Source organism: Thunnus maccoyii, chromosome 14 (genome assembly GCF_910596095.1).
Source record: "Thunnus maccoyii chromosome 14, fThuMac1.1, whole genome shotgun sequence".
Classification (NCBI taxonomy): Eukaryota; Metazoa; Chordata; class Actinopteri; order Scombriformes; family Scombridae; genus Thunnus; species Thunnus maccoyii.
Window position 1 is genome coordinate 21,133,690 of NC_056546.1, and position 15,905 is coordinate 21,149,594.

At 40.9% G+C, this 15,905-nt stretch overlaps 1 protein-coding gene across 6 annotated transcripts in view; it reads right to left on the bottom strand.

Moving 5' to 3' along the window:
- macrod2 (mono-ADP ribosylhydrolase 2) overlaps positions 1–15,905 on the bottom strand; it is a 423,644-nt gene that overhangs the window by 121,357 nt on the left and 286,382 nt on the right. For all 6 annotated transcript variants that reach the window (XM_042432917.1, XM_042432916.1, XM_042432915.1 and 3 more), the window contains exon 6: positions 14,996–15,117. In XM_042432917.1, the coding sequence (XP_042288851.1) occupies positions 14,996–15,117 (122 nt within the window). The remainder of the gene's footprint in view (positions 1–14,995; positions 15,118–15,905) is intronic.

Below are 15,905 nucleotides of genomic sequence, written 5' to 3' on the forward strand. Positions count from 1 at the left end.
ATGGTCTCTTCTTGCCAACCTCAAGGGGAAAGTACATAATATACCTGCCTTGTCACGTAGCAGACTTCCTTTATTCATGGCAGGTACAGGGATATGGGGGATCAACAGATGTGAAAGTGTTGGTAGGAGTGTTCCCCAAGGCTGGTTGCCATCTTCAAGTAGTCCTGTCACTTTTACACTACAGTGAGGGATATAGATATAAAGTATGAGGGTATAAAATCAGTGTTTTGAAACATTGGGGCGTTAGTGGATTTATTGAGTGTAAAAGTCTTCTGAAGGATTGCCTGATCAAAGTATCCACCTTTAAATCCCAAAGGAGATTTATTCACCAAGCTTCCAGGTCTAATCAGAATCTCCCTGCAGACACCAGCACAAGTTAGAATCCTTTGCACAGGGATGGTGGTACAGAAAAAAAATATAGCTCATATACTAAAATAGATTCAGCATTGCAAATATAGACAGATATATGAAGGAGTAAGGGTCTACTGCGTGAATGCATGGGGCTGTGGTCATCATTAAAGTGCTTAATAGACCATGTCGGCCGTAGGACCTGACAGGCAAGCTGGGCAGAGTGGAGGATCCAGAGAGAGGGTCACCTTCATGTAGAGACAGCTCTGTCACACTGGGGCCATGAAGGGAGCCACTCTGCCACCCTGGTCTGGCCTAGACAATGCATGTCTATGGTCAACCAAGCAGAACAACAAATCCCCCACCTCCTCCAGACTTAAAAAAAAAAGAGAAAAGAAACAAACTCTGAGGGAATTTAGACACTAGATCAAAATGGTACTTTCAGGCTGCCGCTTGAGGTTACTGTACAATTCCTTGAAAGAGACATTATCTAAATAATCATTATTATTACAAATATAATTGCTTGAACACAATTATGTTTTTAGACTGCAACATGTAACCATGGACTGCAAAAACAATTAGAATAGTGCATTCAGTATAGTGCAGATGTACACCAGGTGTGTACAGTCAAGATGGCGGCGAACATAACAGAAACGGGGATTTATTCATGTCATATCGTGCCTCACTTTAGTGGATCATAACAATCAGGTATGGAATTAATCAGCAGATACTGATGTCAGTTTTTCAGCCACTACAGAGGCCAAAATGTGGCCTGCAGTAGACTAGGTAAACCTTGTTTTTAGCCTAGCTGATTGCCAGAAATGCCTTTTGCTATGTCGTAATGCATATTGTAAAATGGCGAGGACTGTTGAAAAGATGAAAGTCTGAGCTTTACGATAGGCTCATAAAGAATGGTGTTATAAAATAGGCTTTTCAAAAATTGTGAATCACTGCAACCATGAGAGGTCCTTGAACATACAGTCATAAATGTGCACAAAAGATATTGGAATGATGGGTCCAGATTAGCTACAGACAGATACACACACACATGACACACACATGGAGATAAAAACCATGCTGTAACAAAAAAACTGAGAGGAACTGCCAAAACATATAGATGATCTCTTTTTACTCTTTTACTCTCACAGTATAGAGAGGCAATTTGGACAATTGCTGAAAATGGTACAAAAAATATATGCAACAGAAGGCAGAGGTGACTGAAAGAGCAGACCAGGGCCAACCGGCTACTATCTGTGTATGTGGGATTGTCGTTAAATGCAGTCAAATCCCAGAGACGCCTTGTAAAGTGGTGCCATCTTGGTCTGAGCACAGGTGCATCTCTAAATGAGGAGGAATGAGGAGAGACCCAAAGCCCACTAACATCCCAACGAAAGAGAGGGGGCATGCCATTCAAGGTCACAGTGAATTGCAGCAGCACCGACTGCAGATTGATTGGGAGTACAGGGAGCAGCTGGCTGAGAGGAAACAGGAAGGTGACTGAGGGAATCACCAGGTGGCTCCCGTGAATTATGATGCCGTCTATCCAGGGCTTTCTATTTCTCATGCAAACTAAAAAGTGCAGAATTGAAGTGTCCCTGTCATGTGCTGTTTGCCTCTGGAGTGATTTGCATGTAGGTGCTGCAGAAGTATACGTTTGGTCAGAAACTAGAGTTGTTGCTGTAGTTTGATTTGAACTATATGGATAACTTTTCACAAATGGCCAGAGGATAATACAGCTAATTACAGTTTTCTAAATGTGGAGTTCATCATGAATATTGATAAAGCATTAATTAGTTACTAAAACTGGAAACCATTTTCTCTGCACCAAATACATCACGTGTTTTTGGAGCAAAAATGTACTGCATCAAGTTAGAGGAGGGAGGAATTATATTTGACAGCAATAAATAATGTTACCAAACAACTCTGTCACTTAGAAATGTCTTCTCTTTGGACAAGAAAACACTGGATCAGGCTACAGTATGTTTTTCTATAACATCTCTTTATCAATAATGTAACACAAGCACAACATAACCCAGAGAAGCCTGATTAGTATTTAGTGTGGATCATAATTACGCATTATGCCTGACGGAGCTCTATGCCAAACACATACACATTTCACTATGGCTCAGCCTCCTTCTGGAAAAGCCAAGGACTCTTGCAGGACGGGGCTCAGGTGGGGAGCCAATAATTCCCTGCATTAGGTAACTGGAGCCATGATGGCCTTGATTACGCCACAGCAATCTGATGTGTGTACTTACCTCAAAACTCTTCTTTACAGTTTCATAACAGAGCCTCTGCACCGCATCACTGAATGGCAAATACTGTAGTGTGCCTGTTCTTTTAATTGCTCAGTGACTTTGCTTTGCTGAGTCCAGATAAAAAGAAAACTTCCTGTAAGGGAAATTATCAGATGAAGTGCTTTCTCAATATCCAAATTGATTGGTGTCCTCTGGCGTTGCTCCAGAGAGTTCAGCGCTCTCCAGATCAAAAAGTGCATTCCACCCTCTAAACACGGCGCGCTGCTACAAACACAGAGACACACAAACACCCGCAAACATCACAGGCGTGAAGTGGTAATTATGCGAGTCTGGATTTCAGACACAAATTGGTCTTTTTACACCTAATAAAGTAAATCGTTTGTAACATTTGCTTTTGGCAGTCTAGTAGACATATCTAAAAATTATCGGATATTATTTTGTCCCATGTACTCCATCTCACGCTCTTTGCTCGCCTGCAAGGGGGCTGAGACCTAAACGATACAGATCCCCAGATTTTATTCCATGCATATTGTCATTACCAGGGGTTTATGGATGTGACATTAGATATTAAGCTGAGTGAGATTTGTAGGTTATCTGGCATTCCAGGCTGTGTGCAAAAAGTCAAACCATGAAACAGGATTCACCCCTGTGCTTGCTCCAGCAGGCACTTCCTTCAGCATATGGCATGGTGACTAAATCTTTAGGCTCTCTGGATTCATCTGTATGTGAAATGAAAAAGGTGGATAAAGGTACAGTAACACCTGATTTAAATTTAAATATGTTCTATGGTCCTGACAGTAGCGGCATCATTCATAAAAGGCGAGTGTGACATTTACGATATTAAGGTCACCGGATGACAATGAAAGAAATGTTTAATCTACTAAATTACCCCATGAAATGATTACTTCAGTAGGCCTACTTCATAATGATTTAATGCTAACATGTCGTATAATTTTTAATTAACTTGGAACAGGAGAGAATGTGGAAGCCGGGGGTTTAGCTCAAGGACTTGCTGCACATTCAAAATCATGCGTCTGATATTCATATGCTTAACAGTTTCTCTATCACAAATTAAGTCACAGAAATAAAACAAATACATGTCCAGAGACAAATGGTTTGTTTCTTGCACAATACAGAACAGGCTTTTTACTAACAACCAGTAAAATAATCTTTAAGTAAATTTGAATTGTCACTCTGAACTCTGAACTCTGAAAGTGTGCACCGGATACAATTTGGGATGAACCTGCAATGCATCATTTCTAACATCTTTGCATTGGTAAAATCCGATTTATTTATATATAATTATTAGTAGAGGCCCTATGCCTTTATTATTTAGAAATGTGACCAATTATTTGTGACCAATTATTTGATATATAGATTGATTCCACCTCTCTAAACTATTTTTCAAGCATGCTAGCAGGCTACAGCTAAGTGGTGCGCTGCCAAAATGTTCTGGATGAAACTCATACTCCACAATTATTGTTCTGCAGGTCTGAGTAAGTGGATTATTAAACTATTTTGACAGTAATTGGGTCATGGAGCATATGCATGTAAACTGGAGACAGAAAACACTTCACCACAAAGGAAAGTGTGAAAGGTCTAAGTGTTTTTTTAGAGGTCAAAAAGAAACAGCATAAATGAGATGCTTTCTGAGTCGCAGTACCAGAGATATGTAAAGTAAAAATAGCTCTTTTTTAAATTAATTTATGATTTACTGTATGCTTAAGAAATAAAATAAGAAGAAGAAATAAAATCAAACTCTCTGCATCATATTGAATTGCATACCATCATTCTTTTGCATTGTGTCAAATTGCATTGTGTTGAATCAAATAATGGGCACTGCATCACAATAGGGCTGAATCGCATCGTATCACATTGGTAGTTGCTTCATATGTATCTTTCATGTATTATATTGTTGGCAATGCATCGAGGTCGTATTGGACTCAGCGATGGAGATACACATCCCCACTCTGAAAACAAATGTCACTGCCAGTAGACGGGATAAGACATTTGCTGGGCCAGGAACAAGCATCCTACAGCTCAGTGGCAATCTCCAGCATCAAAGCAAGGCAGTCCTGTAGTGTTGGGGCTAATATATCTCCTCATAAACCCGCACAAGGTGCTGCATTGCCTCTTGAATTGCTGAGTAGGCCTGAATTGAGCCAGTTTCAAATTGTGAGTCAATCAGTTCAGGCCAGGCATAGTGCGTCAGCCCTCGTTAGCTGTGACCTTGGGAGATAATAATGGCACTAAACCGGGTGTATGTGTGGGGTAATAGCGCCGTGATTAAAGAATTATGTAGGAGAGCATAAACATTGGCGTGTCTGCCAATGCACACAATCATTCACCTGAGCCTGCAGGAAGACTGCTGTGGTTTTGATAACAAAATGATGAGAGGGGCCAGCCTTGTAACTTGTGTACATTTGTGGATACAACTTAAGTCTTGCGAATTTTGAATGGAGTCTCATAGCTGTCTTGATATTCTCAAACTGTAAATAAATATGCCTGAATATAGGCTGGCTGACTGGTCAGCATAACATGCATCGTCCCCAGTTTCCTGTCAGTTAAGTCGTAAGACCAAACAATACGGAGTGTAAATGTGTGTCATGCAGATGGGGACTATTATAAATATTCATTTCTGGCTGTATACATATCCTGGATGTAGACATGCAGTTGTGCACTTCTGAACCACAAACAGATCTACAAACATTCCCAAGGCTCCCAATACCTGTCAGCTCTCTTCCTCATGCATTCTCTTTGATAAAACACACGGGAACCAACGCATTAACAAAACACAGGAAATAGCTCCGCTCAGTGTGTTTTAAGGTTAGGAAAAGGCTTTCTATGAGAAATCAGAAGGGTACCGGCAGTGAAAAACTGTAAATAATCTCAGAGCAGAGAGGAGAGCTAGCTGTATGGCATTAGGATTCAAGTCCCAATGTGTACTCAACAAAAAATAAGTCACGAAAAGGAAAGAAAATAACAAAACAGAGCCAAAAGAGGTTACAAAGAACAAAATGTCAACTTCAAGATAAAGTTTGAAAAGATTTAAAATTATTTAAGACAAGAAAACAGAACAAAATGCTACCTATTCTTTTTCCAGTGGGGAACAGCGAGGGGTCTTTGTTCCCGAACTTTTTATTAATACATTTTCCTATCACTCAACACTAACAAAATGTCATTCATGACAAAGATTTCACATGCTGTATATTATCATTTCTGTTCATCTTAAGACTTTTTCTTTGATTGTGTGTAAAAGCAATAATTACCTAGTTGTTATTTAAAGAATGGGTAGCACTTGATATCAGTGCATAGGGGAGTCTAATAGAGAGCTGAAATTGCTGTTTCTATTCCCCTGTATCTACATTGTACATAAACAAAATAGTAGGAGAAACCTTTAATGATGGTGGAACAGTTAGCAAGCCCTTAAGTAGCCTGACAGGCTACTAATTTGTATGTCTAAAGGTGTTAATGTTAACTGTGCTGTGGTACTGCACTCATTTTGCCTACTTATTCAGTGTGAAAGCTTCATACAACCACATAAATCATTCTTTGGATGACATTCATCTTAATCTGGGATGCCATCTGATTTCTTCCCTTGAAAACATTTCATGTGTACAGCCAAAGTGAGAGAGAATGTCCCCTGTGTGTCAAACCACAATAGAGAGACCTTGTACTCCGACCAAACACATCTGTAAGACCGGGGACTATGATTGAAGGATAATTGGGTGCAAGCTTGTTGAAATGGAACCCTGTGATAGACCAGGAAATTCCAGTTTCATGGACATGGCCCTGGCAAGGTCAATAGACACGACACTGAGTTCAACACCTGGCTTCATAAAAGCCACAAATGAACGACTGGAAGAAAGAGCTATGAGGCCAACGAACTAGATCTAACACAGGAGCAAAAGTAAGAGTCATGCCTCAAACTGATTAGTGCTAATACATCACATGTTCGTGGCTTTATCATGATGTTTTTTACTTCATACATAACCTGCCGAGAAGCTTATTTTTTGATGCGCAGCCATGTTAAACGTCTCGCCTTGTAACTTTAATTAAGTGCATTAAGAGGAACGCACAGATTCAGCACTCTCATTACTATTCACTCAATAATAATTAAAATATCCATCTGTGAGTGTTAAATTGAAAATGTTGCCATGCGTATCACAATTGCAGCATAATGTGTCACCAAGATTTGTGGACCAGTTGGAGGTAGAAGATGACTGGATGTTTTGTACATGACTAGATAAAAAGGGTTTCCCTGGTTATTCATTCAAATATGCTGTTTGGTTAGTCCTGCCCACTGGCACAGACTCAAAAGGACCTCGAAGATGGACCAAACACACTTGAGGAGACAGTGCTGCATTAGTAATGAGATGACTGAGAGTGTGACAGCTCTGTCTAACACACACACACACGCACACACACATTACAGGCAGTATTGGCTGGACTGATTCTGCATGGTAATTAACCATAATGATGTAAACAAGAACTCATTCCACCAAGGTCCGCCGCCGATGAACAGCAATCTGTTACACTATCTGTGAGATTGCCGAGATTTACTCAGTTGAGGAGCAACTGTCAGGCTAAGAGAGAGACCTGCTTTGCATGGAAGGTATCTCACCCCCTTCATTCCAGCTCAGCTCCTTTGATCAAAGAAGAAGCATTTATAAGGTGGCGGAAAAAATGTGTGACGACACCAGTGTTTTAGGCTTAAGCACAACTCTAAACAGATGGGAGGAAACCAGGCTTTCAGGTGTACAGAAAGGACTAGATTATTTTTGTTGAAGTTTTTGTATGTGTTGGTTTAACTGAGGAAGCTTCAAAGCATACAAGATACCACTGTCCACGTACCGTCTCTACTCGAGTTTTTCTCTTGTCATAAACAATATGATTCAAAAGTAGCCTCCCTCAGGTATAAGACTTGAGCCTTACTTTGAAAATAGGAGCATTGCTGCAAATGACTCATTCCAACACTGAAGTTTATCTGAATGCGATGTAGTTAATTAAAACTAATTGTCACTAACTATTCTTTCCTTGGGTAAATCCCCAAGCTTTCCTCCTGTTTTAATTCGTGAGAAGTCAAACCAAAGGTAAGAAAAGAGTCACTCTGTCATTCCTGTTGTGAAGCAGAGAGAAAGATAGACAGAAATGCCTTTTGTTCTCCTGTGTTGCCCACATTCTTCAGGTATGTTTAATTAATGCATGCTTATTGTGGCGTTCTTGTCTCATGGCGTATGGCGGGAACAACATCTGTTTAATCAACAACTTCCTCTGACAGTCCCTCAGTTGGGTGCGAGCTGTCGCTTCTATTCTCAGATGGTACCGCAGAGGGATATGAGCCTCATAGAAATTCAGAAGATCGTCTCCAGGAGCTTCTCACAGCCAGGTACAGCAGCAGAGGAAAAAGATGAAGTGAAAGCAGTCTGAGTGCTGAGCCTGAGTCTTATACTGCTTGACTGTGCTTTAGTACTTAAATTATTTGAAGAGCCTTTATTATTGTCAGAGCACATTAATCTAGAACGGAACTGCTGCCATTTCCCTCGCAGAAGATCTAGGTGGAGTAGCCTTTGTAGGAGATAGGGTTTAGTCTTGCTGATGATTGCTGTGGGCTTCCCGTGCTTGTAATCAAGACACTAGCATGCTCACATCAGCCCACTCCACATAGACACTCAGGAGATTACCTCTTCAGTCCCCATCAACTGTGATTACCCCTCTTGAGGTGTGTGGAAATGTCATATTTTACATATCCTAATATTTCACCTCACATAAAGTTCTGCAGTCTTCCCTGGAGTGAAGAAAATGTCAGGGGAAGGTGATGTGGCAGGGCAGTCTCCTTCACCCAGACCGGAAGCTCCGCCTCTTGCTGTGGTTGCTTCCTTCTAAATCAGGGCACTGGGGTAATTGGGGTTCCAACGGTCATTAACTTAGACTAGGTGGCAGATCACCACAACTACTATCAGTGTACTGTAATTGGATCTAATTGGCCCAGTGTTGCCAATGATTTGGATCAGACAAATAGCAATGACTAATTTAAATGGCGGCATGACCTTTAAAAAGCTTCAGTCTAATTAACCTTTGACGATGCACGCAGGTACTGTATGCGGAGCTGGGCCACAAGCAATGACTGGCTGACAAGCCACAGAGGAGGCTGGGTTATAATCACATATTGTAGCTAAGCGTTGATTGGGGGATGACACCCTGTGAAACCATCCGTGGCAAACACTGCACTACATTTTTTTCCACTTTTGTGCAAGGCATCTGGTTCTTCTGTAGCTCTTAACGGGTGAATAAACAATGCTAAAAATTCTTACATTTGTTCCAAAAGAACCAAAACAAACATACGCACTATAGCACAATCTCAAATTTTGCAAAGCTAAATTTCAAAAAACAAATACACTATATCTGCTGGCACAGATAAATTCAGAGACATTTTCTTGCCAATATGCTTACTTTTAGATGTAACACAAAAATGAAACATATATACATTTCAGTATTGTCTCTTTCTCACACAGCACTTAGCCTTTGCACTCTTCTGTGACATATGGGGCTCTGTCTTCATAAAGCACAGATACATGCTGCATGGTGCATGGCAGAAGTGTGCAGACAGCTAAAAACTGACATTTAGTTGAATCTCGGAAATACATGAACAATTTGTTTAGTCTGTGGGAAGCCTCAATAAAATCACCTCATTTCCTTCACAGTAAAAACAGTAATTGCTACAGCCTACCATATAGAGTCCGCAGTTCATTAGCAAATAAAGTCTGGCAAATATTATCATTAAGAAAATAATTGAGTGATGTCATGGAGGAAATATGAACAAAACAGAATACTGGGTGACAACGACAACAAAGACTAACCACGTTGTATAAGCAGATCAGCAGTAAACCTCTCATTCTTCTATCCCAATTAACAGCACAGTTTACTTTGCTATGATCAGAAGCCAAGTATGAGCACAATCAAGCCTCTATATTTCTCTAAGCCATTATATAATTAAATCTGGAGTCGCTTGCACTCCCGGACAATAATTTACGAGAGAGGGGAGAGAAGCAGACAGAGGAAAAGTTTGCGCGCGATCTGTTCAGTGCATAAATGGAAGTTAATTAATCACTTGGGGAGTCAGCACACCAACATGGAATAGGGTGGAGTACAAAGTCGTTAAGTTTGATACAGTGGTATTTGGAAACATAAATAATGACAAAGACCCTCCAGTACACTTAAAAGCAGCAGTAAAAACACATTTTCAAGCATCACCAGTGACCTACATTAATACAGGTGGAACAATAAAAGTTATTTACTGCATATTTCACATTATTCCCCAGAACAGAGGAGACGCTTTTACAACTGGTCGGCAAAAACAGAATAGACGACTAGGTCAGAGTCAACATGCACCCAAACCCAAGTGTGTTCCTATCTCGCAGACACCTTGGAGACACGGTCCCTTGTCCCAATGATGCATTGTTTGTTTGTTCTTCACTTGCTGCCCCAGTCATGTTAAACAGATTATCTAGCAGGGGCTATCGACTGTCATCTTCAAGCAGAGCGTGCATGCTGATGTGTCACTATAAGATATCATTTGTGGCAATGCATTTTGTGAACACATGTCGGTCAAAATGAATGGGAGCTAATGCTCCTAGCAGCCTTGGAATGAGCCCACAGAGAAGGGTGGCTAATCCTATCATTCTACACCATTCATCTCCAATCCACTTGGCTTTCAGCATTTTTTTCTCAACGGGCAATTTGTGGCTTCCCTGCTGGATCTCCTTGAAGCCAGTATGTTATGACTACAAAACACTTCCAGGACTGCCTGGGAGTCAGATAGAAGGCCACTAAATGCAGTCTGCGACCCTGTCACTGTCTACACTGACAGCTGCCAGCCCACTGCACAATGCCAGAAATAGCTTAATGACAGATACTTTCGGAAAAGCATCAAATTGTGGCCTGTCAACGTCAAATTAGGAACAAAAAGGAGGCTCAGTTACCCACAAGATCATTAGTCAACAACTAAAATGCTCACTGTATCTTTCTCCCACATACCCTCGAGACTGAAATCCTTGTTATTTTGTCTAAACAGAATGCTCCCTAAAGACTCAAGAGGAAGGCTAAATTAAATGAAACAATAATGATGTTTTGGGTAAACATGACTATTTTTTTATTCTAAAGGTCACAGTCTAAGGGGTGTTTAATGTGGTCTCTAAAATGAACCAGAGTCTAAGGCTGAATGGCTTCCAGATGGTGGCGTCCCCCTCCACACAGACTGTCTGTTCCTGCCTGACAGATGCTACGCTTGCTTCCAGGGAAGAATCTGAGCAGCCTTCCATGACTAACCAAGACAGGGGACCTGCATTAACCGTCTCCTCAGTCCCATGTACTGTATGACTTCCCAGCTCTTGGGAGAGGAGGTCCCCCGGGGTCTGACCGTACTCAGTTACAGTACACAGAGTACCCCAGAGTGCACTGTAATAATGCACATGCACACTGGTGAATTACTTGGGACTAAAAACCTAAACTTGGATGCAGGTTAAATTATTCTTTGAGTAGGAAGATAATGTGAATGGCAGGTCTCTGTCAGTGGTTCAAAATCTGCTTATCTTACCCACTGTATGGCACTTTAAGTCACACATCACAGAAAATCTTTTTTTATATCTGTTGTCCTCTGAATATTCTGTCAATTCAGTAGTGTGGTAATGCTGAGTAGTGAGTTTCCCCAACAATCTCATCTGTTTCCAAATAGACCATAATAACACGGCATGCTCAGTATACCAGAGCAACCATGATGATGCCTTGTTAATATGGTCTGGCTCAGGCAAATATTGATAGTCTGCTGGAGCTCTTCACTCCAATCGACCAGCGAGGCAGTGTTATTATCACAATTTATGTCTAGAATCAATCCACCAAAAATCCATATTTCTAGCTATATTTCCACTTTGGCTCCTCACCTGAGCCTCCTTTGGAAGCAAACAACATAGTGTAACAAGCACTGAGCAGAGGAGGGGGCTGTTTGACAACACGGAGCTCATCAGCCCAGAGCTGCAGCTCTACTCACAGCCTGCACAGCTCCCACGACTCCCCTGTGTGATGTTGCAGAGCCCAGCCGGCAACGCAGGCATCCTGGCTGTGGGCTGTGGTCAGTCAGAGCCCAGGGAGCTGTGACAGCCTGCTGCTCTTTCAGCCGCAGACAAAAATAAATAAATATATATATAAAAAAAAAGCACTGAAGCATAAGAGTCCTCTAGGCAGGGAAGAAATTAACAAAGAACGTCACTAACAGACACATTCAAACGTGCCTCAGGAAAATGCATGTAAAAGACATAGTGTACATATGCACATGCACACAAATACACGCTATCACTTTCCAGCATGCACTGCAGCCAAATGATTTGGAAAACACTACTCAATAGGCCGTCCAGCCATCTGATATTTATCCAGAGACCGAGGCAGAGTGAAAGCCTGGACCGTTCCAGATAGCTTTCAACTTCAGTGTGGGGGTTAAACGGCAGGTTTCTTGGCTCAGGTTGATCGTCATTTTTCATCTGAAGGCCATCCCTCAGTAAGGCCTAGAATTGCATCCTACTGTACACTTACAGTGTGCCCTATGGGCCAGGGGTAGTGCTATAAACAAAATGGGCACATCTGCCTTTACATTTCAGCCAGTATGGTGTTGGCAAAGTATCAAGTGTGAGTGAGAAGCCTTTAGAGAAAAAAATAAGCCACTGCAACTTTGTGTAGAGATTTTTTCTTATGCAGCACCTAATGGTTATTGCTTAACACCTGGAACATTTTCAAAAAGAAAAAGAAATCTATAAAAATGTACTTTTCTAACCTAGGACTGTTTACATAACATTGCAAATAAAGCCAATTATCTCTCAACACTAAAACAAAGAAGCAATAATCTAATTTTAATGCCATCATGATCCACTACGTGAGCTGCTCCACAAGTATAACTTTGAGACTTTATAGACTTAGGGATATATATTCAAGCTGTTTCTTCCAACTGAATTTCATTTTATAGTAATGGTAAGAATACAACCTAGAAAATGCATCCCTAAAGTCAGACCGGAATTGCCTTGGGTTGCCTAAAAGTCACATTTTCCATCTTCCCCAGTTCCTTCCCAGTAGAGCTGTAAATCAGTGCAAAATCACTTCAGGACAGGAAAACCCCTTCTATCTAATTTCTGACTTCTGGGGATACTAGTAAATGTTCAGTCGTACACACTGAGCTGCCCTACGGTAGAGGAAATGCATTTTCAGTTCTGAAATCCAGTGGTATTTCTCAACTCCCTGTCTTAACTTGCTACAGTCACGAGGAGATTTTGATGTGCAGATGATGACTGTGGTAGCTGTTCTGTTTCATAGCCTGAAGGGTGGCTTTGAGCTCTAAGAAAAAGGGATTAACTACCAAGCCCTGCTTCTTTTTAATTTTTCATGCTCAAGTTTATTTTGTATTAGGCTTTGTTTTGACTCCTATTCCTTTGTAATGCCCTGGAATCCCCATTAGGGAGCCAGTCGTCTAGGATTCCCAAAACCCCCCCTCTCTTTTACCCACTTTGTAGACCCATTTGGCGGGGTGCCCGTCTTCGGTGGGATCTCTTGTTTCTCTCACATTGCAAAGCTCATAGTGAGACCCTTTCAGATGACTCAAAATGAGCTTAGTGCTGATCGGCTAACCAAAAACTTGGACCTATTGTGCTCCGTACCAAGAGACTGGAAGACTGTTAACAAAGAATTAGGAATAGAAAACCCTTAGAGCTTCTCTTCAAGTACAGTAAGTCTTGCATATCAAGGCTCATTCTAGAGTAAAACTAAATCAAGGCCACATCCTTGCTTGAAGAAACAAACAGCCATTTCCATTTTGCTTTTGGTGAAAAAGGCTCTCTGGTGTCCTTGCAGCAAGGAGAGACAAAATGGACTGTGGCTAAAATAATGTAATGACTAGGCTCATCCTACAAGGCCAGTCAATCACAGAACACCACTGTTTTCACTGAAGGCATGCTCAACACAGAACAGCTGTATAAATACATTAGACAGAATCCAGACAGCTCCCAGTAAAAACAATAACTTTGTTTCTTATAGCTATATGGATTAGTAGATAAATAAATCAAGAGATAGGCCTAAAGTAAATAAATCTTTGGAATGTGCAGATGATTGGGATGTTTGTGGATGAAAGCAGGCAAGCTGGTGGTGTGTTCCTGCGATGAGGCCTGAGGGGCCCCGGAGCTGTAGAGTAGTCCTTCCCTGTGTCCATGAAGCCTAAAGTCCTTCAAAGTAAATTATTCTACAGTACAAATGACATTCTAATGAAATGTCATGCTGTTATTAGAGTTTAAAGATAAGCACGCATGCAGCTGATTTCAATATAACTTCAAAACACTTACCATAACTACTTCACTCATTTGGCTTCACAATCCATTTAATTACTACCTAGAGGTGTCTGTCGCACTAACAATAAGTCATCAACAGAGAAGGAATTTGCCACAATCATCTTTAATGAAACTGGCACTCATCTATGTCTCCTGTCTGTGTTGGTAAGTACTACCATTGATTGGCCACTGATGAGGCAGCAGGGCAGTGGGTTGGTGCCGAAAATGTGATTTGTGGCTATTTGGTGTGATACTGATTTGTTTATCCTCTGTGGGCAGGGCAAATCCATATATCATGTGGACCAGACTGAAACATACGGTGCAGAGCAAGCTAGAAAACTGGGATAGTGTGTGAATGATCAGCTGCTGCCAGCTGTGGATTGTGTGGGTATTGTCTCATCTAAAGCTCTTATGATTCAGCTCCACTCACTAAACCTTGGGCTTTTCTGGTGTTTTAAATGAGAGAGTGTTTCTTGAAGAGGTGGCACAGACATACGCAAGAATCAAGATGTCTGAAATGACTCGGAAACATAATGAATCACAAATAAATTACAAATCTATATCAAAGGCTTTGAAGAATTTGTGAAAGGTCATGGTTTTTAACCTAGAATTGGCTTACCAAACAATGACAAAGGAAAAACTGCATAGTTATACTGGTGACTTCAATATGGAGAGGTGGATACAAAGGCTTCCCTTTCATTTAATCACAAGCCAAAGTAGTCTACATGAAACGCCTTCATTTGACAAACATGAAACATTACCATTTTGTTGTGTTCTTTGTTGCTTTTGTTTAAATAAAGGAGGTTAAGGCTTTTCAGAACTGTATCGAAAATAAAAGATGCTAAATCCTTTTGTTCTTGTAGCTTTTCCAAATTTCCTAAAAAATTTCAAACACAGCCTTTCTCAATGAAGGCTTACTTACTGTCAAACAAAAACACAAAAGCATATAATTTATTTCTTTCAAGCCGCATAGAACAGAGAGCCATTTCTCCTCAGATGAGTGTGAGAGTGGAGGCAGACTGTACTCACCACAGTGCTCAAGCCATGCTCCTTCATCAGCCTGAGGGAGTTCTGGTAGCAGGAGGTGAGGTCATTGGTCTCAGTTGGGCCCACATGACCTCTGGCCACTGGCCCCACGGTGTGGATCACATCTGTCGGGAAGGGACAACACACAAAGCTCATTTTAACACAACCTACTTCTAGCAAGGTTACGTGGCTGACAGTATTTCTGGTAGTACCATGTAGGGTGAGGATAAGTACAACACTGTAGAACCAGCTGACCGTACAGCTGAGCAGCCGAGCCGAAGTTTTTTAGAAAAACACAATAGAATAAAGTCTGTCTTCACAATGAGACAATGGGGACGGCATGGACATCCCACTGTCTGAAATGAATGCATTTATTCAGTAAATGAAATGGCAGCTTAGATAGAAAATCAATTACAAGATTCTTTTATGCTATCTGCTCAAATATTCATATCTCTCCCTGTACTCTCCTTCTCTTCGCATAGTAATGTCTTTACCTGTCAATCACTGGTTTCATGTCTGGCCTGGACTGAGGAATGCGGCTTCTTAATTGAATCATAGATGTGATGACAGGAAAATAAGACAATCTAAGCAGTGACTTAGCAGAAACTTAATGTTCCACATTCTGCCTGACTACCCTTAGCATTCTCAATGTTGGACAGGATCAGGTCAACATCAGTATACAAAAAGTAACTCTGCATCACCCATTGACACAGACTAACAGCAAAGATTTCAGTGACACTGTAAAAAGTGATTTTACTGCACAAGACTTAACTGTGTATATAAAACATGATATATATACCTGATAATTCCTCAAAAAGGTCATCATGGTTTGTATGCAATATAATGTCATTGTAAATTATACTGTAATTTGTGAAACCATGATTGATGGAATATTTTTCTGTTCATTCAAAAG